Genomic DNA, 27,989 nt, shown 5'->3' with positions numbered 1-27,989 from the left:
CTCTCATGGAATTGGTCTTGTTTATGAGCAGCCAAAATGAAGCCTTCAGTTTCTTTCTAAGAGCTCAATTCAGCTTTTGTTTTTCTAAACTTTTTTAAATCATCTATGTAGAGCAAATGGGAAATTTTTAACCCTTTTTAGCCAATTCATAGCGACAATTTGTTTTGATTAAAATGCTGCTAGTGATGCCATCAAAAATACAAATAACAGAGGTGACAATGAATTGCCTTGGAAGATTCCTGGTTGGCTTATTATTAGTGTATGGCATTGTTACATTGGTCAGGAGACTACAATGCAATCATACAATAGTAGTTTAGCCGCCTGCTTTCCAGCTATGTCAGATGCACATTTGTATGCTTCTAATGGTGCACCACAAGGCGTTGAGCTGGTTTCACACCAGAAAGACAAGTGGCTCTTCTTCCCCGCTTCCTCCACTCCCTGGAGTAGCCTTACAAACAAGCACAATATCTGGGAAGGTTCAGAGGACAGGAATCTGCCTGCCTGCACAGAACAACTTGTCTCCCAACTAAGTGATACCAATTCATCTACTCACATAGTACATGCTTTTGAACTGTTAGGTGGACAGAAGCTGATGGGAGTTCACTCTGACACAGTGCTAGGACCCAAATTGCTGGAGCAGCAGCCATCTTGAGCATCTGTGCCTCTATTGCTATGAAGAGTACCAGAAGCTATTTCTTTGTATTTTTTCTTACTTTTCTGTTTTTTAAAAAACTTTTTTCTTCCACTTCTTGCTTTCTTCTTGCTGTTTCCTTTTCTTTTTTCCCCCCTTAACTTTATATTGGTTTTGTATTAGTTTTCATCTTATTTTTTAAAGGCTGCAATAAAAGTAATATTTTAAAAAAAGAATTGTAATGATGGCTGATGATAATGATTTATGACAATAATGCAAAATATTCTCCAGGTTATTCGCAAGTTTGGAAACAGAGATTTTTTAATTATTTATCCTTAAATGTGAACTCTAGGCAGCTCCTTGCAAATAGGATCACCTTTAGGATTCTAGTAGTTTACCATAAATCTATACCCTCACTGGCTATAAGGGGGGTCTAGAAATAAATTGACCTGAAATAAATAATACAATACAATACAATACAATACAATACTAGAGTTGGAAGGGACCTTGGAGGTCTTCTAGTCCAACCCCCTGCCTAGGCAGGAAACCCTATACCGTTCCAGACAGATGGCTATCCAACAACTTCTTAAAGACTTCCAGTGTTGGGGCATTCACAACTTCTGGAGGCAAGCTGTTCCACTGATATTCTGCTTCAATTTCAGAACCATTTTGAAGGGGTTCTCCAGACAGGATTCTCTGCCTTAGCTGTACAAAATCAAAAGACATTGTGCAAATGGGAAGCTATTTACTGTGTTGCATTTTTTTTTACTCAAATCCCAGTTTAAACCAATAAAGTCAAACAATGAAACAATGCTTTGAAGGGTTATTGATTTGTGATCATAGTGTGTTCTTAAGACAAAAATGTATACGTAAACAAGCATTTTTATCAAACTATTTACATACATCATCTTTCCGCTTACTTTATTAAGAACTACACATAAATTATTTGTATATGTTTGCTTCTATCTCTAGAAACATAGCAGACTTATTTTAAAAACAAAGAGACTTGTTTCTAATTTGTATATAACCTGTACTTCACATCACTTATTTTCTTTCCATGGAGTGCCGTGCTTTGGGTACCTTTTCTGCTTGACAATTGCTTCTAGCTTATTTAATTGAGCACCTTAAATATGGCTTTGGTTATGGTTGCTAATGTTTTCTGATATAGGGGTCCTGCAAAGTTCATTCCCATTGAAATGATACTCCTTCCATCTTCTGGATTTTATCTCTTTTCCTGTGGGGAAGTGGATAGGGCGGTCTATTTCAGAAGGTCAATTCCTTATTACTTTCTCTTATGTATCAAGACTTCCGTGGTGGGCAAATTATTTATTAAAAGTATTTTATAACTAAGAGTGACTTTTATATATCATTGAAGCTTACGATTCACTCTATTTCTATACTGTCCCAGTCTCACCCTGCCTATGGAAATCCACTTTGGTTAATCCTAGTTAATTCACCTGGCTGTCAGCAGCTTGCAGCATTTTGGTGCCAGCCCTATATTTATTTAAATTAATTGTGTACTCTTGCTGGACTCTTGTGCATTCACTATGTTGGCCTGAAATTAACGTGTTAGCATGACTCTGATTTTGCAGTAATGGATAGTTTAGAATGGTTGCAAACTTCTTCAGTTGGGTAGTGCTGAGTGATTGGACAGCAATGTCACCATCACCACCAAAACAACTCACCCTTTTCCAGCATCCAGTGTGGCTCTTTGCAGAAGCCTCATTTGCAACATTGGAGCAAAATAATTCTCTGTCTTCGGTTCTCTAGCTCAGTGTTTCTCAACCTTGGCAACTTGAAGATGTCCGGACTTCAACTCCCAGAATTCCCCAGCCAGCATTCGCTGGCTGGGGAATTCTGGGAGTTGAAGTCCGGACATCTTCAAGTTGCCAAGGTTGAGAAACACTGCTCTAGCTGTTACTCCTCTTCTGGACAAAAAAATGAAAAGAAAACCAGAGTGTTACACTTAACTACCTCATCCACTGGAACATCTGGACTTAGAATTTATACTTGTGTTAGGCCAGCTGCCATGACTTATTCAGAAAATCATGGGTTAACATAATGCATTTGTTCAATCAGCCATGTTTATTATCTTTCTCTGTTGGTGTCTCACACACAAATACAATGTACGCCCAGTATGGGCATGCATAGTTCCAGATTGTATTAATTTCTCTTCTCTCAGTGCATCAGATAAAAAAAAATGTTCCTTCTATTTGCCACTTCACTTTAGCTTTTAAGTACTCATCCCTATTTAAATTGCATTCCTTCCATCTCAGTTGGTATTTCAATGGGCTTGGAAAAGCAAGGCTCAGGCACAGCAAGGCTGTGACGCCATGTCATTTAAATGCTGGACAGGCAATGTGCTTAGTGTAGGTCAGCTGGAAGGAATGACAGTGATTTTAGCCTTTGGGCATCCATTTCAGAATGGAAGAAATTAAAATCCTGCTGGTGGAAATAACTTGAGAGTGGTCATATCAGGGGAGTATTTCTAAGCATAGCCATAGCATTGACTGGCCAACTACATTGCCAGGGCTGCAGGATCTGGATTGTAAAAATCCAAACAGCCACTAGATGTTAGCAAAGAAAGATGGAAAATTCTAATATTCTACTGCCATCCTGTGGTGGTTTAATTTTGCAGCTTAGTCATAGGATGCCCCAGAAAGGTGCAGATAGCTTCACAATAGACTCTAAAAGTGCAGATCTTTTCCCCCCTCTACCTTTTGGGCTTAAATTGCCCTTTTTTGCTTTTCTTTCACAGATTGAAATTGCACTCCATATTGAAAGGCAACAATTCAACTACCTTCTCTCATTGGTTTTATTCAGAATGTTCCCCAATGATTTTGAATCTTTAGCATTGCAAATAACTTAAAAGGGGCTCACAAATTCTGTCATCAGGCTTGCAAAAGGGGGGCACTGTCAAAATTTGCTAAGGGTTTTGTAGCTCAGCTTGCCTCCATAAACCCACAATGGGCAACTGAGGTCTTGAGAAATTTGTGATACACAAATTATATTTTTTGCAAAGCACGCATGAAGCAAACTGGTTGTTACTCTGGTTGAATCCCACCACTGATCAAGTTGCAAAGTCTGCTCTGCCATACTTGTACTGATGATGTCATACTTAAATATGGAAAGAACAGACTGTGCATTGCAACATACATTTTGTCACTTTCTACCCTTATAGATAACTTTTGGGGATCAAATGTTATTGCAGCTTTGATTTTTTTGTTTACTTTTGTTTGTTTTGTTTACTTTTTTTCATTTACTTTTCTGTTTGGGTTCTTATTGTAAAATACCATGTACTTCTGATTCCCCCCCCCCCCCCAAATTCCCACTGATTTCCCCCCAAAGTAAAATATGCCTGCAGATATAAGCAGTTGTCATGAGAAATAAAATGTTGGTTGGTTGGGGCCCCACTGGGGGATTAGCAGTGGATGGAGCTGGTTGATCCAGTAACAATAGATCCCACCTCTCTGTATGCTGCCCTGCCCTTCGCACATCTAAAATCTAAAATCCTTAGATTTTAATCTTTGGTTTTATTTTTGTTTTAATGTCGATGTATTTTTGATGACTGTAAGCCGTGCAGTTATTTTATGGTAAGACAGGTAGCCAATACATTTTATTATTATTATCTTTTATTCATTAAATATGAAACTCAGTCAACTGAACATTTAAAAATGTATCACAAATATTTACTGCTAGTTGATGGCTGATATGGGTTACTGCCAGCATCCTAGGTATTAATCAAGTACATTCTTAAAATGTATGATGTTCCGAGTAGCAGTTTTTTGCAGTTCTGCTGATGTTATTGTAGGAAGCATCAATTTCTTGATGTCTTTTATAAAATTCTTGGACATGGTACCAAGTACCTCGATGACAAGGGGTATCACTGTTACATGCTTCATCCATAATCACGTAGTTTCGATGGCCAATATTTCGTGATTTTTTTCTAGTTCTTTTTCTTTCACTCTGGCGTCTCCTGGTACGGCAATATCAATAAATTGTACACCGGTTTTCGACAACTGTGATATCTGCCGTGTTGTGTTCCAAATGATGATATGTCTGTATTTGAAAGATCTTCACCTTCTCGTTTTCAACAACTTTTTCCACTTATGTTCCCATGACTTTTCAGATACAAGAAAATTGTTTTTTTTTTTTTCATAATGACCAGTGGGTTAATTTAGCAACTCGGTCATATCTATCTTTGTAATCAGTTTGCACAATTTTGCTGCACTCACATATTAAAAGTGACAGTTTCAACATTGTCATTACAAAGTTTGATAGTTTGGATTGTCAGTGGATTTTTGTATCTTCACTTTCATGGCAATAATAACAATAATAAAAATAAATCTTAAGTGATAGATACTGGTATCAACTACAGTGGTTTCCACCCTTATGTGGAGCTGCGGAGCAAACAGGTCCATCCGACCTGTCCAAAGAACACCCTCTGACTGAACTGCGCAGGTCTGGCAGAGCTACCCAAAAGCCTACGTAACGAGTCGGATTATTCCATCCAAGAGGGGAGGGGTGTTAGATACTGGTATCAACTATAGTGGTTTCCACCAAGGTCCTCTGGTCTGGCGGGAACAGAGGTTTAATCCTATTGGTCGAAGGGTCTGACAGCTCCCTATAAAAGGGCTGCTGTCAGACTCAACCTTCACTGGATTGTTCTTACTTGTTGTACTTTAATAAAGAGCTGTTGTTGCCTTTAGCCTTGTGTGCCTTTCCATTACCCGATCTAACAATAAGTGTTCCATTACTTACTGTATAAAAATAAACCAGTCATCATCATGTGATGAGGTTTAGACTCAGATGTACAAATAACTTGACTGGCCTAAAGTATTATATAGCCAGACTGGAGCAAAAGGGACTCTACCTGTTATACTAGTCGGACTTTAGATCAGCATGCAGAATAATGTTTTCTTCAACTTGCCAATTTTAAGATTGTGAACTGACACATAGCATGCTGGCTGGGGAATTCTGGGAGTTGAAGTCCACCCATCTTCAAGTTACCAAGTTGGAAAAACACCAGTGTAGTAGAGTGAATGCAATAGTTGATTGCACTCAATCTCACTCCACACAAAGCTTTTTATTTCTTTCCTAGTTTTTCAGCCAGTGCAGGATCTACTTTTTTTAACCCCGGATTAAAAAAAAACCCAGAATATTAGTTTTCAAGGAAGGACCAGTCTTCTAGTTTCTAGCCTGGTGGCTTAACCACACTCAGTGACGGATTGAGGCTCACTGGTGCCCCAAGCATTGACAAATCTTGGTGTCCCCCTCCTTTGTACATAGTGTACAAATCTTCATTGGGTTTTTTTTTCGTTCTTTCTCAACTTTGTGGTGTCCTAAGCACGTGCTTAGTCTGCTTAATGGTGAATACTGGCTCTTGCTCTGCACGACGCTTATACCTCGGATCAAAACCAGACCCACCTAACAGGACCAGCAACTGGAATTCTCGTTCCACCTGCAAGCACCCGATAATTCCCAGCCCACTGGCGGAAACGTAATGGGAGAGAAGATCGGGCTGCGGTCTCCCAACTCCGCCAGGATCCAGCGGCGAAAAGGAATGGGAGCTGAGAAAAAGGATTGGGGGGGGGGGGGATTGAGTTAGTACGCATGCGCAGAGTCCGGGTTGCCTCAGAGCGTCGCTGCTGCCTGCTTTTTTTCCTTTCCGGCGGCCATCTTGGTTCCTTCCGCGTGCGGCTCTCGGGCTCGGCGCTTCCCTCCTGCCGCTTTTCCTATCGGGATCCGCCCGGTTCGTCCCGCAAAGGTACGGCAAGGTCCCCCCGCTTCACCCCGGAGGAAAAGCGGGAAGGAGACCCCAAAAAAAGAGAGAGAGAGTCGGCGGTGGGTGTCGAGATCCGTTGCTGGGCCTCCCTTTGAGTCGGGAAGAGGCGGCTGGGTGGCCTTGAGCGAGGAGTGAATCCCGGTGCAGCCTCCGGAAGTGCCCGCCTGATTTTCGGTCGCTCCGCAGCCGCCGGCACTTGGGGAGCGGACGTTGCCTTCCCGCTTAAGCAAGCGGCAGTTGCTTGTAGGCTGAGCCGAGCAGGGCCGGGGACGGAAGGGGGAGGAAGAGGAGGAGATCGTTTGAGGGTCCTCTTTAATCCCGGCGGCCCCGAAGCGGTGGGCCTCCACCCGCCTAACCCTCCCTTTTGCCCTTTTTTTTTGTGCCTTAGATGAAAGAAACGATCATGAATCAAGAAAAATTAGCCAAGCTCCAGGCCCAAGTGCGCATCGGTGGGAAGGTAAGACGGGCGGCTGCTTCCCATTTCTTCTCCCTCTTTAACCTCGCACGAAAGCAGGATCATCTTGTTGTTAGTTGCGAAGTTGTGTCCGACCCATCGCGACCCCCTGGACAATCTTTCTTCAGGCCTTCCTGGCCTCTACCATCCTCTGGAGTCCATTTAATAGCTCACGCCGACTGCTTCGGCGACTCCATCCAGCCACCCCATTCTCTCTCGCCCCCTTCTTCTCTTGTCCTCCATGGTTCCCAGCATTAGGCTCTTCTCCAGTCATTACGGTCTTCCCAGTAGCCGTGTTGGGGGTGGGGGGGCTTGCGGTGGTTTGGCCCGCAAAGAGCCAAAGTCTTGGCTTCCTTGGTTTAAATCTTTTTCCCCCCATGAATTGTTCGTGCGAGGCATGACTTCGTAAATGGTTTGGAGGGGCGAGCTGCGAGTTGGACCTCGGCTACGGGAGCCTCTAGTGTGTCCTGTAGGTCTTTGGTAAAAAGCATTTCGTGAGAGTTTATTCACAGAAAGTGCCTACAATGGGATTACATTGTTAAATGCGTGAACCAAGTAAATAATCGGGTGTTCGAAGGGATAGATTTCTAAAAATCATGTCAGGTTTCGCTAAGTGAGGACAGATCTGGTTAATACTTGAGTGAAAGACCACCAGAAAAATAGCAAAAATATTAGGCTTGGCTTACAAAGTTTGGGAGGGGGGGAGACATCCCAGGAAGAACAGTGTATCCACCATTTTCACATTGTTGCCACTAAAAGTGTAATTATAAGGAGCCATTTTTGAAGTGAGGAACTGCCTCCGTGTTTGAGGAGACTGTTCCTTAACTTGCATAGCCATTAAATTCATTAGGCAATAAAAACAAAAAGGAACTAAGGGCATTTCTGTTTTAGAGAAAAGCTATGTACAGTTAGAAACAAATGTAATGTACTTAGGTCTTCATTGGTTTAATCAAACATAAGATTTTCTAATTGATTTGAAAACTCTTCTAAAGAAAAGCATTACCTTCACCATACTGTATTTAAACTTTACATGTGGCAATATTTAAGTTGATGGTAGTGCTGCTAATGAAAAGGGGTGGTTGGCCAGATATGTTTTCATGTTTGAAAACATAATAATAACCACGATTATTAGTATCTGATAAATATGCTTTTATTTCAGGCAATTTGTGAAAATAATCTGATAAAGATTATTTGCGAGCAATACATCATGTACTAAACATATATATTGAAAGCTGGTAAATTAAGCAGAGTTAGTGTAGTTAGTAGTCCAGTGGGAGTTCCCTGACATACCAGGGCTGTAGGCTGAAAAGTCTCGAAAGATCTTGGAAGAAGGGAGTAGTGAATCACATATTGTTACCAAGAAAACTGTTTGGACATTTTTTGAGGACTTCAGCAGTTGGGTTAACAGAGATTTTATCTTTTTATGCTACATAGTCCTAAATGAAAGATTCAACGAATCAGTAAGACTTAACTTTTGTATCAGACTGATTGCTATAATACTGTAGAATATAGTCCTGTGGCCACTTACTTGGAAGAAAACCTATAAATTAAATGGCCCTCTTGCATAGATATGCATGGGATTCTGTTCAAAGATTAAACATGATCTGTGTACAAAATGGTGTATATTGTACCTTTCTGATATGAACAGTATTAGATTCAGTTTGCATAAGAAACCTATCATTAATTAAGGGTGGAGTCCCGAATTTCAGGTCCCAGCATGTTTACAGCTCGAACATATAATTTTCATCATATACACTAAATGGTTATTAAGTAGTGTAAAGCAGTATAGTTTTTAGACTGAAAATAATGACTAAGATGTCTTGGCCTATGAATTTAGTTGATTTAATTCAATTAAACTGTTCATGTTTTCAGAGTACGGTATAGTACTGAAGGTATTTGATTCATACTCTTAGCCCTGAAACCTATAGAGCAGCATTCCATTCATTATTTTTCAGTCCAATCTATCCCTCATGGGTTATTACTGTTCATAAAATTAGAAGAGAGATTGCTACTGTATATTTGTCACTTTATCCTGGTTGATTAATTGGCACCCATCATTTGTAAAACACTTCAGAATTGCTTAACTAGAATTTTACTGCATATACAAGAGCTGTGCCCAAACAAAAATGTGGAAATCCATTTCCATGAAGAATAACTAATGTGATTCCAAAAAAGGACTGTCTTAAAATATTGACTTGTCATTCTGCAGTCATTTAAGCCCACTGACTTAAAATACAATTCCAATCTAGTATGTTTTATATTTTTCCCTTTTTTTTTGTTTAGTCCTCATTCCTTGTGGCTCTTACCATGATTTCTGTAACACCTTGGCCTCCTTACAGAATTTCGCTCACAAGTCTTTCCTCCTAAGAAAGAGAATCTGTACTTTGGAGGATGTTTTGTGGAAATGGGATTTATTATTATTATTATTTTGCTTTATTGTACATAATATATGTCACCTGCTGGTAATGAAAGACTGATGGGTGAAGCAGTATCTCCTTTCATTTTCTTCACAGATGCTTTGTATGTTTGCACATGAAAATTGAATTACGGTACTTAAAGAAAACAGTATAAAGCCCCCAGAAGCATTTAACAATGTTTTACATCTTATTGTTTCTTCTATCAGAAGTTATTGAGGTCCTTAGATAAATATATCTGTGCTACTAATGTTCCTGTTAATTCTCTGGAAAAAACATTTACAGCGTTTGGAATATTTATTTGGCTAATATTATGTATAAGTCTGTTTTCAGCTAATTTTGTTGAACTTGCTTCATTCCTGTTTATTACTGGAATTGCTTAGCTTTTGCAAAAAGAAAATAGTGCTTAATGCATCCAGAGATAGAATTAGGCTGCCTGACATTTACATGCTCAAAAGATAACATTTTGAAGAGACTTAAAATGTACTCTTTCTCTGTAGGGTACTGCTCGTAGAAAGAAGAAGGTGGTTCACAGAACAGCTACAGCAGATGACAAGAAACTTCAGTTTTCCTTAAAGAAATTGGGAGTAAATAACATATCTGGGATCGAAGAGGTAACAGTTTTTTCTTATAAAGACTTGACAAAATGCTGCTTTTAAGAAAATGGAGTTAATAGGAAATATTAATTAATTAATGGGTGAAATGGAGCACACTCATATAAAAATGTATTGGTACAATTAATATATTTTTTTCTTATATTATAGGTCAACATGTTCACCAACCAAGGCACTGTAATTCACTTCAACAATCCTAAAGTTCAAGCCTCACTAGCTGCTAACACTTTTACAATCACAGGCCATGCTGAGACAAAGCAGCTGACTGAAATGTTGCCTAGTATCTTAAACCAGCTTGGTGCTGATAGTCTGACAAGCTTGAGGAGACTGGCAGAAGCTCTACCAAAACAATGTAAGTAAAGACCCACTATAATTAAGAATGAATATTCTGGAAAGGGTTTAAGGCTTCTATTAAGTACCTATGCTTGCAGTCTTCTTGAAAAAAGGTACTAAATTTGGGTTTCCATGGGAATGCATTATTAATTAGAATTTAATATATTGTTCGTCATTTTCACTGATACCCAGATTGACCAAGACGATGTGATAAACAGAAGTTATTTTTGACAAATGGATAAAAGAAACTATATTCCGGAAGCTGAGTTGTGTAGAGAAGATTTGAGAACAAGTTTTTATATAATTAGAATTGATCAGGCTGGGGCCACAAAGACTTCACAATAGGTGTAGAGTTAGTGCTGCAGGGATTATGGTTGCGTAAAAAGAACTGATAAAAATCAGATCTTTGTTTGGAGGAATTGGTCTTTTAAAAATAAAAGTGCATCAATCTTAGTAGACAATAGGATTATTTTCTTAATCCACTAAAAATACCCTTTATTGTGTAATTTGGATGTAAATCAAAGCAGCAGGGCAAATAAGCAGCCGGAGGTTTGTATTTTGCCCACAAGTGCAAACTGCATCTTCATGCTTGTAATAGAAAATAGGCAAACATTGTTTTATAATTGCTTAGTAATTAGAAAAATGATTCAGTGTGTCATGCAAAAAAGTATTACCTGGAATTTCAGATAATTCAGGTGTCTTTCATGTCCTCTTCCAAAGAGTGGAATCAGGAAGGAGGAGGATAGCTCTGTTCCTCTATTGACAAGACTTTCTTTAATGAATTGAGAAAACTGCAAGTACACTTTTTCTTAGTTCCTGAAGAAAAGAGGAACCTAACGACTCCCCTTGACTAATTAGTATGAGCAGCCAGATTTTCTGCATACAAAGAAACTGGTTGAATAAATATATCTGTTCTTTTCCAAGGCTAGAACAAGATATAAATTGGTTGAAAAATATTACAAGTTACGTTCTCAAATACAACATTGAAATCAGAAGTGCTTTTGTTTTTACCTTGGGAGCGGTCCGAATATTTTTTCTAGCTTGAATAATGTTGGACTGTTTCTTCCTTATTTTATTACATGCAGTTTTGGACTCATTCTTGCCTAAAAGCAAACTATGTGTATGCAAACCTTTTTGGAAAACAGTAAACAACAAAATTCTAGATATACTTTGGGGGGCCTATTCCTGTATTAAATATACTACATTCGCAAATTCTTATGTGTCTGGAAGTGCCATTGAATTCAGTAGGACTCATTCTGAAGCAAGTGAAAAAGAGACATTGTGACAGAAAATGTTAGACGAGATGCTTCATCCATGTTTTAATATGTGATTTCAGCTGTGGATGGAAAAGCACCTCTTGCTACTGGAGAAGATGATGATGATGATGTTCCAGGTAAGAATTGTTAGCCTTAGTTATTTTTCAGGACAGGATTTGAAAAGATTTAAATATTTTGTGTTTCTACCACTTTATCTGGGAGTATTTTTGGCCCAATTTTTGTTATGTCCAGATGAGTGGAATATCAATTAGACCTCTGGTGTATACAGATAACCCTCATCTTACAACAGAAGTTTGGACCGGAATTTCCATTGCCAAACAATTCAGTTAAAGTGCAAAGTCACCTGCCTGTGATACTAAGGCACAACAGTTCAGGCATTCCTGGTTGCTGCTGTTAACTGTATAGTCCTTGTCAAGCGAGGACATCACATGGTTACTTTTGTGATTTCCTGTCAGCTTTTAATACTGAATTTGAAGCAGTTATTTAGACATTGGTACCTCACAGGCGTAACTTATAAGTACAGCAGACATCCACAAAGTAATGTTCACAAGTGAATATTTGCTTGCTGGAAGCTGGCAAAGGTCACAGATGGCAACCATATGATCATGGAATTTTGTGACACAATTGTAGACAGGCACTGAATGCTTGCTTGCAGTTGAATGACCGTGGATGCATTCCAGCTGAAACTCAAGGACAGGCCCTTATTCAGTGCTATTATAACTTTGAACAGTCACTGAATGAATGGATGTAACTGAAGGACTGCAACTGATAAAAAATAGTTGCATTACAATGCATTGCTTCTTTCCGATCAGTTGCGTAAGTATATGAGGTAGAGATAGCTGTATAGTTATGCAGGAAACTTTTAATACTTAATGCTCTCTGACAAATATACAATTCTAAAATGCTTTAGGTGTTAGCATAAATATTGAAATAGCACAGGACTTTTTTCCACTTAAAAAACATCATTCCATTTTTTTTCTTTGCAGATCTCGTGGAGAACTTTGATGAGGCTTCCAAAAATGAAGCAAATTGAATTGTCACGTTCAGTAAAACTTGAAAATTATGTGGAGCTGCTATTTTATATTGTGACTTTTATTTGTAATATTTTGTACTGATCTTAGTCTTAAGATCTGTAATATTTGGAAAGTCAGTTCAATGCAGCTCTTCAGTTATTGTTAATGCACAGTGCAAATGGGCTGGAAGTGCACAAAATGGAAAAGTCTAAAAGCTAATAAAGTCAAATGTTTAGTCAAATACTTCATTAGTATTTTTGTATATAATTAAAATAATTATTTGTGATTGTGGTGGGAAATGAAGGTTCTTGGCTTTAAATTTTACTTTGATAATAACATAAAAATCTTCCAGAGCCACCTCTTTTGCATTACCTATTATAATGATTTATGCCAACATATTGAAATGGATTTCACAACTAGATTATTGATGGTGGTTCAGCTTTTATCTGAATAAAAGAACAAGTTAGATTACTAAATTATAGTCTGGCACTAACCTTTTAGTTAAAGGTTTCATGGTTTAACATATGCTGGACTTCATCTCTCCAAATTCTTAACAGTTGGGCTTCTATATTAGCTGAGAATTATAGGAGAAAAAAAAATCCGATGTTGAGGAGCCTAAAATGGAGAAGGCAAACTTAAAAAGATATTATTTAATATATTTTCCCCTTCCCTGTTTATTTAAATGAATATGTATGTATGATGTTTACTAATACATCTATAAAGTTTGGACAATGCAGAAGAATAAGATTACAGGGCTTTAGGTGAGTCTAAAGGCATCTACAATAGACTTGCAAATAATCAGGAATAATCTTTTGATTTGCTGAGATTTTAGTGATAGGGCAATTTTTAAAAATGTAGTTTATTCTTTATAGCAATTGTTGCCATTCTCCTTTCCTTGTGGAAGTTAATATAAAGAATTGTTCAAAATCATTACACATCGATGCAACTACCATCAGAAACTGTTCTGGTTTCTTTGCTTTTACTTTTAAGACAACAGTTTATTAACAAAACACCAAATCACTGTTGCCTTGAATAACTGAATCATTAGCAGCAGAATTGTTTTCACTATGTCTAGATGCAAAGAATATAGAATTTGAAACAATTATTTAGGCATTGGTGTCTCACAGGAATAACTTAAAAGCACAGTAGACATCAACACAGTAATATTCACAAGTGAACAGTTCATGACAGCAGATGCTGTCTCTTAGTTGAATGAGCTTTGATTGTTAGATAAAATAACAACTGTAATTCATCAGCTGCACAAGTGCTTGGACAAAAACTTCTTGTAGAAATCTATATTTGTCTTAGACCAGAAAAGGGCTTTTGTGGTAAGTTACCTGTTTAAAAAAGATAAGCACAAGCAAGATGAGTAATTTGACATCTTGTGTTATGCCCTAAAATGACACATAAAGAAGTCTTTCTTTCCTAGTGTTCTTTTTAGAGATAGTAATTAATCTAGACCATGGCTAAGTAATCTCCCTTGGGTACTATTTGGATGAAAGACCACCAGGAAAACCCAGAACTTGAAGGCTGCACAGAAATGTTGAAACAATTTCCTGGAAGGTCATGGCAAATCAGTTTCATATTGCCACTAATGAAGAAATGAATGGCAAATCCTTGTCTTTGCCTTAGTATAATGAAAAAAGCAATTAAGTTACACAAAGTATACAGCATCCCCCCCCCCTTTAACAATATGCTCCTTAAAAATTGACTACTGTAGATAAGTTCTTAAGAATTTGGCCTGTCTGGGAAGATTATACAGTAGGTAAGTATCCAACAGTGCCATTTACCAAAGTACTACAAATAGCTATTACTGGGTTGTGGCAGGAATTGCTTCTATTTTACTAAATAGCTATAATTGTGTTGGTGCAGTCTAGCTGCTTTCAATAAAACTCCTGGAACAAAACTCCAGTCTTCAGCATGCTATTGCAGAAGACAAATTATCAACATGACTTACTTGTGTATTTTTATTTATATGGTAATGAATACTGTGCAAATGGTTTGTTAACATCTTTTACAATTTCAGTGAACTACAGGAAAAAAATGAAAAACTATACTATTTAATGGTGAATTGGAAGCATCGATTAACAGCAACATGTAGCTTGCTGCTATAAATACTGAAGAAAAACTATTTTTAAAAAATACAATATGAAAACAGATTTGAAAAGATCATGATAGACAACATCCCAAAAACACAATTTGTACTTTATATAAAACACTCCGAAAACAGTTTTAAAATATAGGGTTGCTTTCAAGTCACAATTCTATAGAATCAAAACAGCATTTTATCTCAAGGGCTTGAGAATATAATAACATATAGCATATTAAATACACATTGAGAGGTACACACATTTTCAGCCCCCTAAAAAAAAAGTAGCAGAAGCTAAAGGATTCTCTTTGGCTAGTAAGATTCTCATAGTAGGCGAATCTACCATATATTGTATTGCACAACTTCCCCACAGCAGTTTAGAGGCATATGTCTGTATTTTCAATGAAACATGTTTACCTCATGCTTTTTGTGTTTTTATGTGAGAATTAACAATTCCATATAACATGCAATAAAGATCATTTTCAGTATAATATCAATGCATGGGTTGCAAATGTGTTACAATCCAGAGTAATTTCATTTAGTGATATTTTTTGTAACATTCCTAAAACAGAAGGCTTTGGACAAACGCTACAATAAGATACATTTATTTTAGGTGGGTCTTAATTAAAACCAATATTTTAATTGTAATAGTGTGCTAATGTTAACATTTTTTTCAGTCATTCCAGGTTACAGCTTCAGCCAGCTATATTTTTGTGTATCTATCTATATATATATATTATCCAATTCAAATACTTAAAATCTAGAGTAGAAAATCATGTTAAACCTGTATATTTCAATAGTGGCGCTAAAATAAAACAAACTGCATAAAAAAAGTCTGTTCTAAGATTTTAGAACTTAGTTGTAAACATTAAAAAATCCTTTCTAAAAACAGCAAAGAACTGATTGTTTATACGTGAAAATAAATAGATACAAGAACTACACATCATAAACACCTATTGGTACAAACTGAATCAAAGTATTGGATTAATGCAGTCAGAAAAACCATCTTGCTATCAATTTGAAATGTATAAATAAATCATACATCAGTATGGGATATAATTTTGCATATTGTCATAGTATTTTACAATTCCTTTTTCAAGTGCATACATGAAATAGAAATAACATGAGTTTGAATTTTAAACATCTATGAACATCACTCAAATGAACATGGTTCACCTAAAATATAACTCAAAAGGGGGAAAAAACTAGCTTGAATAAATCCCATAATTTTTTTTTTTGAATTCAGCTTCCAAGTGCTTTGCTATTATTAACTATTCTTTTATCTAAACAGTGAAACAGAAATTCTAAAGTCATAGACAATACTATGAAATATTGGAAGAATAAACCAGCACTATGGTACAGGAAAGGTTTGCTGGGGCAAAAAGCAGCCACTTCTGCTTATAAATCAACTGCTAAGTATGCATATCACTAACCTACCATTTCGAGCACATTTGGTAGGTAATAAGATTTAAGAATGGACTAAGTTACCAGTTTAAAAATGCTTTTATACTGATCAGTATTCAAATGAAGTCCATTTCTTCTCTTATTCCGTAGCTATAATATTATTCCTTGATATTTTGAAGGAGTGTTAATAAATGAGTCTCAATAACCTGTTGGACTGAAATAGAGAGGAAAACATGGTTAGTATTCAATTCTTTAAACTGGGGACTCTTCTAAAAGCACTGAAAGATGTGAGGACTAGAGTGAGATTTTGTAACGATGTATGCATTAGGCACACAGCTATCCGTTTCCAATACACAATTGACTACACTTGTGAAGAAAAACAACCAAGTTATGCTCAACAATACATTTAATTTTGAGTGGCTATAGTTAGCAATGTTGGGGTGGGGGAGTTTAGACCCAAGATACTGGATTTTCTACCCTTCACTTTAATATGGAAAAAATAAGGTTTGCTGTTTGGGTGCATTGTTAGGAATAATGGCTGTTCCCAAGCCTTGGCATTGATAACAGCATAGCTACTGTCCTGTATACATATGTATAAATATGTACAGTGTGTCACTGCAAATACATGTGTGTGCCTTATGTAGCCATACATCTGATGGTTTTTTAGATTATTAAAGCAAGTTCTATTGTGTTATCTCTTGAACATGCTGTACTACAACCAAGCACTGGGGAAAAGCTTAGTTCTCATTGTACATTGTATACATGTACATTGTCAATGGAGGGAGGGAGAGAGAGAGAAAGAGAAAGAGAGAGAGAGAGAGAGAGTTTTAACAAGCAGCAATTTATAACAGGTTAGGAATCACAAAAATATTTTTATCCTGACATTAAAAGGGAATTGATACACATAATATTTATCTTTGCTTAGCTATATAAAGAGTAAAGAATGCTGTTCTTTAAAGCAGCAGCAAGAAACATTTTGGAGGACTCCTGATTTAACAGGCCATGGTTCTAAAATGCCCATTCATATATGCATAACAAAACCTATTAAGTGGTTAAACTAATCAACTGATAGTAAAAAGGACAGCAATAGCATATTAAAAAGTGCTTGAATACTCACCACTACGATGGCCCAAGGCTACAGCGAGATCCATAGAATTATATCCAGAATCAGTTTCTACAGTTGGATCAGCACCATGTTCTTTTAAAAACAAAATGACATTTAGGAATATGTATATGAATGTTAAATCTCATTGTTTAATCCAGAAGTTCCCAAACTTTCTTACTTCACAATGTCCTTAGGCTTCTCCAGTGAACACACTAACAGTACCATTTATTTAGCAAAATATCCCACAGTATCTCTGTGAGTTCACTACCACATACACAGTTTGGGCACTATAAGTTTAATTTGTTTTAATAATAATTACCTAAGAGGATCTTGACACATTTCACATGATTCCCATGAACAGCATAGAGCAAGGGTGTACCGCCATTCTGAGGAGAAATAAAATAAAATTTAAAATTTCCTTTGCACAGCTCAGGGATAAAACCATTAGTCCCAACATTTTAATTTATTTATCAGCAAAGTGTATTATATGGTCCCAATCCATCTTTTCTTTATCAAACCATGTCTACAAAGCAATAGAAAGCTGGATTTACTTTTGTGGACTAGATTTTAGCTTGTACCCGCATATTAGGTGGCTTTCCTATGGCTGGGCTACAACTCAGCCTGATGACCAGAATACTGCAGAAAGTATTTGGGTGTCATGACCACATGGAATGTGGGAAGGAACTATAAGTCACAGGTTGCCCTCAGATCCTGGGACAATAACAAGAAGAAAGTGCTTGGGAATTAAATCAGAGGGTTGCCATTCTGGTTTTATAATGGTTTTATAAAAAGACAGAGAGCAGCAATTGCAGAAAAATAAGACTCAGTAAGTAGTCCTTCCAAAAGTTAATTGGGAAGGCTACAGAAAAAAGAGAAAGAAGCAGAAAAGAGGAATAGACAAGATCAAATACATTGTAGGAATGTTGTAGAAGAATTGCACCATTACGTTAAAATGATAGACTGTTGTCTATCTAGTTACTGTGTCAAGCTTAATTTGATGGCAACCTAACTAACATAACTGCCTTGAAAATTATCTTAGTCATTTTAATTGGTATGAAGAGCCAAAACCCTGAATTATACAGTCAAAGAAAATAAAGTCAGATATGTTTATATAATCCAATTTGCCATATTCACAAAACAAAGAGTATCATATAAAGAACAGAAACTGAATTAAAATTTCTAATAAGGATGTTCATCCTTTATGCTCTGCTAGGGGCATATCAATATGTTCCCAAACCTCCTCCTGTGAGGGAGATAGGCAGTTTTAAAATGTGATGATACTGTAGATTAGATGATAGATAGATAGATAGATAGATAGATAGATAGATAGATAGATAGATAGATAGATAGATAGATAGATAGATAGATAGATAGATGATAGATAGATGATAGAGACAGACAAACAGACAGAGAGAATAAGTTCAATGTTACATATTATAGCACCAGAGTATATCCACTGACAAACTTACCCAGTCATATTCATTTACGTCAACTCCACAATCCAGTAGCATCTTGACAATGTCTGTATATCCTTTACTACATGCTAATGACAGTGCACTCTCTCGTCCTTTTCCCAAGATTTGAGGGTCTGCACCCTATCAGGAAAAACAGCATTGGTTTCATTAACAAGATCCTTTATGTGTGTAACCCAGAGATCAATCAAATGGAGTCCTATGTCCAAGGGTAAAACCCCCACTATAACATACAGCCATTTGCTTCTTTAAAATAAGTACAACATCTCCAAACAGTCAAGGAATAATTTGCTTGAATGAGCCACTCTTTCTTCTTATGCATAACTCTTCCTTTGTTGCAGTTTAAAGTAATTGCTTCTTAAATCTGGCCCTTCAGACAGTTTTTCTTTATAATAACATAATAACCTTTATTGTCATTGTACGAAATTAGTTAATTGAAACCCTAACCTTTATATTCATAAAGAATAAGCACATATCTTCACTAATTACCATATTTTTCGGAGTATAAAATGCACCTTTTTACCCCAAAAAAGAGGCTGAAAATCTGGGTGTCTTATACACTGAATACAGCATTTTTGGCCTCCCGAAATCCCGCCCTTTTGCAAAAATGGTTGTGCATAGCCTTTAGGAGGCTTCCAGAATGCTCCTGGGGGCTGGGAGGGCAAAAAATGAGCAAAAAGCAGGCCGTTTTTGTCCCCCCCACCCCCCAGGAGCACTCTACAAGCCTCCAAAAGGTTATACATCCCCTTTTTTTTGACAAAAAAGGGCCCGTTTTTGCGAAAAAACAGGCCGTTTTTGGGAGATATGCAGAGGGCAAAACCCTTTTTTAAAAAAATTGCCTCTTCAAAATCTTGGTGCATCTTATACTCCAGTGCATCTTATACTCCGAAAAATAAGGTATATTTCCCACTATCACTCTTATAGAATATGAACACAAAACAATATTTTAAGGACTGATGAATCTATCATTTAGTATGATTCTGGGGAAAATATTTTTATTGCTCCAATGAAAGTATTGGAGATAGGACATACAGAAATAGAGAAATGGGCAATTAACAAACTGGACATGAAATTATTTCTATAAATGGAAACATACTTAATAGGTGACTAATGCAGTACCACTTTTTAACTGCATATCAAAACATTTTAAGCTCTACTGATGTTACCTACTTGCCTTAAAGAAACCCATGCTCACAAAAGGCTGATGATCCTAAACCTTGTTTCCCAAATGCGCTCTGAGTCTTTATGCCACCATCTGTTTTGGGGCAGCAGCTTGATAGTTTCTGCTGCCACCATCTACTGTGGTAAGAACAGGTCTGGTTATGATAACAAGCAGCTTGCAAAATAGTTTATCCAAAAGAAATCCAAAAGAAAATATGCCATTCTGGACAGGTAACAGGATAGTAATGGATTTCTACAAATTAAAAATCCTCTGCCCAAAATTATTACAGACCACAAGGAGAGGGTTCAAAATATTACAGATCACAGAAAATTCTAAAGGAAAAAATCTATCTTCATGCCAGAAATGTGGCTGAACAGTGAAATTAAACACCCAATTATATAATTTGTACCACAAAATAAATATAGAATACAAAAAGAATTTTAAAAAACCATAATTCAAATTCCTAGTTATATGTTTTACATATTTCTATAGCAACCAAACGTTTTCTGGACCAAATAGTCCTCTTGTTCAATTTCCTGCACTTCTCCAGTTGTTTGAAGATCCAAAGGTTGATCATAGGCTGCTGAGGAAGATTGAAATGCTATTTTACATCCAGCCTATCTCTATACATTACTTTCTGACTTCGGAAAAAACCAAACGTTTGCTATACTCAACAGGAAAAGTTAGAAAATCTTGCTCTGTACTAGACAAGGAAACCATTTTCACTCACAGGGATATGGCTTATGAATCTGAAGTACGACATGCAGGCTGCATTCACAACACTTGCATACTCATTTCTCAGTTTTTATATTTTCTACTGGTACTGATTCAACTTCTTTAACAATTGACGTTCAGATGGAAAGAAACATCTGTCTGTAGCATCACTAGGCATATATAAAATACAATACAATTTCACTTACATTTTGGAGTAGAAATTCTACTACTGCGATTTGCCCATGAGCTGCAGCCCACATTAGAGGAGTAAAGCCTTCTTCATCCATATGATTAATAACATTTTCTGTTCAACAAAACATACAGATGAACTCGCTTTCCATTTATTCTTAATTACCCAAACTGCTGCCAAAACCTGCATCCCATTCATAGTACTTTGGGGGTTGCAAAATACGCTCTCCATCTACATTTGGCTCAAGGTTCAACCATATCTCAGCTACTAATCAGTCTGAGATGTTAAAAACAGCTTTTTCTGTTTTTCTTTCTTTTTAGTTTAAATAAATTACGTTTAATCAGATAAAAATCTTTTTCTTATCTATTCCTACACAAATTCCATACTACAAAAAAACCCCAAGAATTTCTTGTTGACATTTTTAAAAAACACCACTCTAAAACATTATTAGTTGTTTACATTCATCAAATAGTCATCAAATAGGTGCACGGATTGATCTCAGAGGTAAAAAACAAAATGATCTTTGACAACACTGCAATTTAAGAAATGTTATAGGAAATCCTGTCAGAACTGAACAATAATGATATAAGAAGCAGCTTATACAATACAAGCAAAACACTTTTATTCAAGAGAGTGTTCTTACTCATGTCGTACGATTCACCAAAATTACAGGGTACCTTGGATAATAATTTCATAGAATTATAAGAAAAGGTTTGCTAATATATTTTCCCAAGGAAAAAAAAATAGAAGTCCCATAATGCAAGTAGATAAAAGAATGGATGCAAGGAAAAATGGAAACTTCCCTTAAAGAAAGAGCCCCTGTAGAGATCTCAATTAGCACATATTATCTCTGCCAAAAACTCCATAAAAATCCAGAGACCAATTCTTACCTTGTTCTATGCGTGTAGCTAAATACAACATTTCTCCCTGAGCTGCCAGCTGGTGAACAGACAGAGCTGCAAAGGCAACAGCAGAAAACCATATAATGGTTCAGTAAATAACCAAATTCTATGCACAACCAGGAATCCACAGCCACATAAGTTAGGATTATATTACACACTGTACAAAAATATGATTTGTCATTAGCTACATTTATTATACAAATCGCTTAGGTTTACAAACTGAAATATAACCAAGCCCCACCAATCCACACAGGGCCAGCCATAGGGGTTGGATACTGGTAGGACATCTGTTAAGGAAGCAAGAGCTTCACTTCAATGTTTCAGTTGTAAACCAACTTGGCTGTAACTTTCATTGTTATAAAACAACATGGCTGTACAATTCTTTCAATATATTTTTCATGAGTAATGAAAGATGCTGAGTTTGGTTGTTTGATTGCAGAAGTTTTATTATCCAACTAGATACCATCAATGCTTCATTTATATACATTAGCTTGCCCTGCCACTGTTGATGGAGATATGGTCTTCTTCTTGGTGGTTTATTAATTATGGTATTGTTTTCTGCTTGTCTGTAATTAATCCCTACTTATCTGGATGCTGGCTACTGAACAGGATATGTTTGGTCTTTTTGTTTCCTTCCTAGCTTTTTTAATTTTCTCTTTTGGATGGTATATAAATGTGATTTATTTTTACAGATAGTCCTCAACTTATGCTGTAATGGAGCCTGCCCATCATAGTAAATTCATAACCATCATAAAATGAGTCAGTCACATGACCAAACATATTCTACAGCCTTTTTGCTGTTAAGTAAACCAATGGTTCATTATGGATGTAGTTTTCCAAAACTCAGAAGTGACGGTTTTTGGCAAAACTGTCATAAAATGTGATCATGGGACTGTGGGGAGATGGAAATGGCCATAAATGCAGCCATGTTGCCAAGTGCCTGAAATTCCATCACATGACTGGTGTGTGTGTATGTGTGTGTTTGTGTGTGTGTGTGAGAGACAGTTGGAATTTTGAATGTAGGTCATAAAGGTAGAGCCATCATAACTTCAAACAGTCACTAAGCAACTGGTTGTAAATTGAGAACTACCTATATGTGTCTATTGAAGGCTAATTTGACTGAGTGCCAATTTAAAGGTATTCCCTAGTTATTTTGGATTTATTTTGGTTTAGGATGCAGTTTCTCAATTGAAACTATGATTGAGACTGTTCATGCATTGTAAGATTAAGTTTTTATTGCTAGATGGTAGCAATGAATACCCTTTACCCTTTCTTCTGCTTACTTGTCGTATATAATGGTTATTACAGTCCTTATATTGTATGTTGTAGGACTTCTGTTTTTCTTCCTTGGGCTATTTGGTCTTTTGGTTTACTTAAGATGTTTTAATTTAAAGGCGTACATATGTTTTCTTCAATTGGAAAAGCACTTGTCTGGGTCTGTGGTACAAAGCAGCCAAAGCAGCTTGAAGGATCCTGAGGACTTCTGTATCAAAATGTATTTCTGGGACTGTTCCCAAACTTATTCTTTCTACTGAGAAACACGTACAGTTTACAAGCAAAGGTGTTGTAGAAACTTCATTTCCTCTGTGCTTGTTAGTTAAGGTAGTTGACTGCTTGATAGGTGAGAAATGCTTAGTAGTTGATGGAGTATAGACGTGTCTCACTTGTATCCCAGGAGAAGGAGAAGTGTGGATATTGCACTCAGCTAGGTTAAAAAAAAAGCTAGTGTCAGAATGACATATGGTATAACAGTATTTTATTGAACAAAACAATATGGTTGTTTCATGCTTTATTCAGATAACACCAGTTCTTTTCTTAAGAAACAGCACCAAAAGACACAGCTCATCCTCAGTTCAACATTTGCCTAGTTAGGAGGACAACATGTAAAATGCTAAATAAATCATAGACTCAGGCAGCTGAAGGCAATTAAGAAAATTAGGTAGGCAACCTTCATAATATGCCTCACTGAACATAACCCACTAAAATATTTTTGGCTGCTAGCTTTCCATGATATTCTAATTATCTGACTGGAAGAAAAATTTAATCAGATTTCTGGTTATGGTATGGGACAAAGATGGCACTGATCACACTCTTGGATGGCCTGTAGTGGCAGTGGGGTAGAGTCATCCTAGCTCTTCTTAATCTCTCAGCGGTCTTCAATAGTGCCAGTCATAGTGTTCTCCTTGACCTGCTCTGGAAATTAGGGGTGTGCGGCATTGTGTGGGTTGGTTCCCTTCCTTCCTCAGAGGTTGGTTTCAGCTGGTGTTAATAAGAGGGGAGAAGTCCAATCCTTAGTCCCTACTTGTGTGATGCTTTCAGGGCTTTGTTCTTTCTCCCCTCTTGTTTATAATCTACATGGAACTGCTGGGTGAGGCCATCTGACAGCTTGGTATGAGGTATGACCAATATGATTTGGGCCACAAGTGGCTTTAGTTAATGTAGTCATTATAATAGGTGATTTATTTTCAGCTGCCATATATTTTAATGTTTGCATTATTTTAATTGTTATTATTTAAATATTTTTTCCCTGCCCAGAGTGAGATGGACAGCCATATGAAATAAATATTACTCTCTTTAGTAGCTTGGATTAGACTGATCCAATCATAATAGAAAATAGAAGTACCTTTTATTTTTATTCCTAAATTATTGTTTATATATCTGAGACCAAATATTAAGTCGATCCATAAACGTGGAAAGTTTAGGTCAATTTACATATAAGAATGGCTGAAAAATGACAAATTTTCCACAAAAGTGGAAAATAGAAGGAAGGAATATTAGATATACTTACTGCCTTGAGTCTTTTATAAAAAACAATGTACAATAAATAAATAATATAAAAATAAATAAATAAATGCAGTGAAAACAGAAAAAAAATGTTGGGTCAGATATAATGGAATTTCATTTGATAGCATTATTGAACTTTTTTTTTTTTGAAAAACTGACCTTTAAATAATACTGAAGCCACTTCAAGGTCAGAGTTCACTTGATCTTGAATATTTTTGCTCTCTTCTTCATTCAAGGATTTGACAAATCGAGAACACACATTCATATCAAACCTATTGGGCAAAATGAATTTCATCCCCATAGCAACACTCTGAGGTGCTCCTTCTTCCACACCGGACTCAAGGTGATGTTCAACTTTAATATCTGGCATATGAGACAAACTAAAGGTGCCAGCACAATCTTCCACAATTAGCTGAGTATCAGCATCTAGATTGGTTGAAGACTCCATGATCTGAATTCCAATTATGTAATCTGTTTCTCAAGGTATTTGATGTATTCTCTTTTTCAGTATTACTGTTTGAGAGTTCTAATAATCTAGAGTTGGAAACAAAATATCAGTACATTAGAACATTGGACACTGATTCAGTGTACTGTGCAAAAAGTAGCAGTTACCACTATAAATAGCTAATTAATTCTGAATAGTGCGGAATATTCTCCTTATGATCTCCTTATGACTTATGACCCTTGCAGCATCCCCATGGTCAGAGGATTTACATTTGGATGCTTGACAACTGACTCATGTTTAGGAAGGTTACAGTGTCCCAGAATCATGTGATCCCCTTTTGTGACCTTCCAACAAGCAAAACCAATGGGGAAACCAGATTCACTTAACAACCATGTTATTAATTGAAGAACTGCAGTGATTCGCTTAACAAATGTGGCAAGAAAAGTTGCAAAACAGAGCAAATTAACACATTTCTCACTTAACAACATAAATTGTTCTCCTTCAGTTGAGGACTACCTGTATTTCTTTTCATTGGACCTCACTAACTTATTGTCTGTTGCCGCATTAATGCAACAATGACAACCAATTTAAACGCCCTAAATAGGATACCAGTCCATAGAATAGAATCATAGAATATCATAAAATATGATTATATTTTATATATAATAATATATGATAATATAATAATATAATGATATATAATGATATGTAATATATACTATACTATACTATACTAACTATACTATACTATACTATACTATACTATACTATACTATACTATACTATACTAACTATACTATACTATACTATTTCACTTAACTGGTAATATAATATATAAATATATTATATTCCCAGCTGGAAAACCTTGACCTCTGATCGTTCAGCTTGGAGGCTAAAGACGCAGCATGACCTTCTCCAATTCGAAGAGACACTTGTTCGGCAGGCTGAGGCAAAGAGGCAGTCCCAGAACCAGCAAAAACTGGGGGCTGGGCAGGGGTCAGTCTGTATCTGCCCTCAGCGTGGAAGGAATTGCCACTCCCGAATTGGACTTTTTAGCCACACCAGATGCTGCATTAGGACCTCTTTCCAGAGCACGATACCATAGTCTTTTGCAACTGAAGGATGCCTACTTATTATTTATATTATATTTATTATATTTATTATTATATTATATTATATTATATTATATTATATTATATTATTATATTATATTATATTATATTATTATATTATTATATTATATTATATTATTATATTATATTAATTATATTATATTATATTATATTATATTAATTATATTATATTATAATTATATTATATTAGGGGGGCGTTCCACCAGGTTCGCCTGGTGCGCCAATTGCGCCCCCTACTGGACCGGAGTGCCCTGCGCACGGTCACTCATGCGCTGGTGACGTCTCGCCTGGACTACTGCAATGCCCTCTACATGGGGCTTCCCTTGGGACGCATCCGGAGACTGCAGCTAGTTCAGAACGCAGCTGCGCGGGTCATCATGGGGAGTACACGATACTCCCACGTAACACCCCTCCTGCGCGAGCTGCACTGGCTACCTGTGGCCTTTCGGGTGCGTTTCAAGGTATTGATTACCATCTTTAAAGCGCTCCATAGCATAGGACCTAGTTATCTGCAGGATCGCATCCTACCACACACGTCCCTACGACTAATCCGCTCACACAGGGAGGGACTCCTCCTGGTGCCGTCCGCTAGGCAATGCCAGCGGGCGACACCTAGGAGTAGGTCCTTCTCTGTGATGGGCCCAACCCTCTGGAATGACCCCCCCCCGACATCAGAACCACCACCGACCTCCGCTCCTTCCGTCAAAAATTAAAAACTCACCTGTTTCAATCAGCTGGCCTGGCACTCTCTTAGTTTTGTCTCCCGGGGATATATTTTAACTGGGTTTGGGTATTTTAATTGGGGATGTTTTTTTAGGGTTTCCATAGCATATTTATTTCTTGTACAGTCTCTTCTCCTCCATCTAAATGTTTAGTATTTAATTGTTTTTATATTATTTATATTGTTATTCATGTATTTTATCTGCATTTTATCTGACTGTACACCGCCCCGAGTCCCTTTTTGGGGAGAGGGGGCGGTTTAGAAATCCAAAGAAATAAATAAATAAAATAAATATTATATTATATTATATATTATTATTATATTATATTATATATTATTATTATATTATTATTATTATATTATATTATATTATTATATTATAATCATAGAATATGATTATAGAATAGAATCACAGAATAGACAACTTAGAACTACGCCGCCTTCAGTCCTACCCATCAATGACTACTTCAGCTTCAACCACAACAATACACGAGCACACAATAGATATAAACTCAATGTAAACCGCTCCAAACTCGATTGCAGAAAATACTGACTTCAGCAACAGAGTGGTCAATGCCTGGAATGCTCTACCTGACTGTTGTTACATCCTTAAACCTCCAAAACTTTAACCTTAGATTGTGTACTCTAGACCTCACCCCATTCCTAAGAGGTCTGTAAGGGACATGCATAAGCGCACCGACGTGCCTACAGTCCCTGTCCTAATGTTCCCTTTTTATTCGTATCCATTTCATGTATTCAAAATCATGTTATCTAATACATGCTTGACGAAATATTTTTTTTAAAAAAATAAGGATCTAAAGCGACGCCTCCGCGAGACGACCTCACCTGCGCAAGCAGCGTCCAGCAGAAGGACCAACCTCACCTTCGCAGACCCGCCTGACTTAAGCCGACCCGGGTCTCTCCGATCTAAACTCCGCCACTCGAGAGCCCTCTACGGCGCAAGGAGTTCGCCACTTCTCCGGCTTCACTTCCACAAGTCGCCGAATTCCCCCTCTCCCCGCTCGGCATCCTTCAACTCCATTGTCTCGCTCAGCTCCTCGCGCTGCAACGCCAAGCCGCGGCTGTTGTGATTCCGTTCCATGACGTCACTTCCGCCGAGGTTTGCAGCTCAGGAAAAGCTCAGCCCGAGACAAGGAAGATGCTCTGTTTAGTCTGCACCACCAATTCTTCTACCCCCCCTCCCCACTTCCCTTGTATATTGAGTTAAGAAGGGGGGGGGGGAAATAGAGCAACACAACCCCCTACAAAAACAAAAAATTGGCGAGGACAGGAAAGCGGTTTCCCTCCGGCTTATTCTGCCCCCTTCTGGCAGAAGAATGAAAAAAG

The 27,989-nt window shown here is 37.1% G+C and overlaps 2 protein-coding genes across 4 annotated transcripts; one reads left to right on the top strand and one right to left on the bottom strand.

Moving 5' to 3' along the window:
• The first annotated feature begins 6,259 nt into the window (after window positions 1-6,259).
• On the top strand, window positions 6,260-12,762 carry BTF3 (basic transcription factor 3). Of its 2 annotated transcripts, none has more exons than XM_081942656.1 (6): window positions 6,260-6,398; window positions 6,805-6,873; window positions 9,785-9,898; window positions 10,049-10,250; window positions 11,568-11,624; window positions 12,495-12,762. In XM_081942656.1, the coding sequence occupies exons 2-6, from the start codon at window positions 6,805-6,807 to the stop codon at window positions 12,539-12,541; spliced, it is 489 nt and encodes a 162-aa protein (XP_081798782.1). In that variant the 5' UTR covers window positions 6,260-6,398; the 3' UTR covers window positions 12,542-12,762. The 2 variants fall into 2 exon arrangements, with proteins under 2 accessions (XP_081798782.1, XP_081798783.1); XM_081942657.1 differs by lacking the exon at window positions 6,260-6,398 and adding an exon at window positions 6,590-6,659.
• Window positions 12,763-15,230: 2,468 nt separating this feature from the next.
• On the bottom strand, window positions 15,231-27,741 carry ANKRA2 (ankyrin repeat family A member 2). 2 transcript variants are annotated; one of them, XM_081942655.1, is made up of 9 exons: window positions 27,526-27,741; window positions 24,503-24,877; window positions 23,106-23,264; window positions 21,548-21,613; window positions 20,674-20,771; window positions 18,589-18,714; window positions 17,439-17,505; window positions 17,132-17,212; window positions 15,231-16,228 (listed from the first exon to the last, which is right to left on the bottom strand). In XM_081942655.1, the coding sequence occupies exons 2-9, from the start codon at window positions 24,789-24,791 to the stop codon at window positions 16,173-16,175; spliced, it is 942 nt and encodes a 313-aa protein (XP_081798781.1). In that variant the 5' UTR covers window positions 24,792-24,877; window positions 27,526-27,741; the 3' UTR covers window positions 15,231-16,172. The 2 variants fall into 2 exon arrangements, with proteins under 2 accessions (XP_081798781.1, XP_081798780.1); XM_081942654.1 differs by having other exon boundaries at window positions 27,489-27,740.
• Between the last annotated feature and the right edge of the window lie 248 nt (window positions 27,742-27,989).

Source organism: Natrix helvetica, assembly GCF_964273705.1.
Source record: "Natrix helvetica genome assembly, chromosome: 2".
Lineage (NCBI taxonomy): Eukaryota > Metazoa > Chordata > Lepidosauria > Squamata > Natricidae > Natrix > Natrix helvetica.
Note: the sequence above shows the minus strand (reverse complement) of the source record. Positions and strands in the feature narration are given on the sequence as shown.

Bases quoted from the DNA above. Each gene is read 5' to 3' on its own strand.
- BTF3 (XM_081942656.1), top strand. From the start codon at position 6,805: ATGAAAGAAACGATCATGAATCAAGAAAAATTAGCCAAGCTCCAGGCC. The intron at 6,874-9,784 runs GTAAGACGGGCG...CTTTCTCTGTAG, and splicing joins AAGTGCGCATCGGTGGGAAG to GGTACTGCTCGTAGAAAGAA. The intron at 11,625-12,494 runs GTAAGAATTGTT...TTTTCTTTGCAG, and splicing joins TGATGATGATGATGTTCCAG to ATCTCGTGGAGAACTTTGAT.
- ANKRA2 (XM_081942655.1), bottom strand. From the start codon at position 24,791: ATGGAGTCTTCAACCAATCTAGATGCTGATACTCAGCTAATTGTGGAA. The intron at 18,715-20,673 runs GTAAGTGAAATT...TTTTCCTGATAG, and splicing joins TAGAATTTCTACTCCAAAAT to GGTGCAGACCCTCAAATCTT. The intron at 17,506-18,588 runs GTAAGTTTGTCA...ATTTCTCCTCAG, and splicing joins ACGTAAATGAATATGACTGG to AATGGCGGTACACCCTTGCT.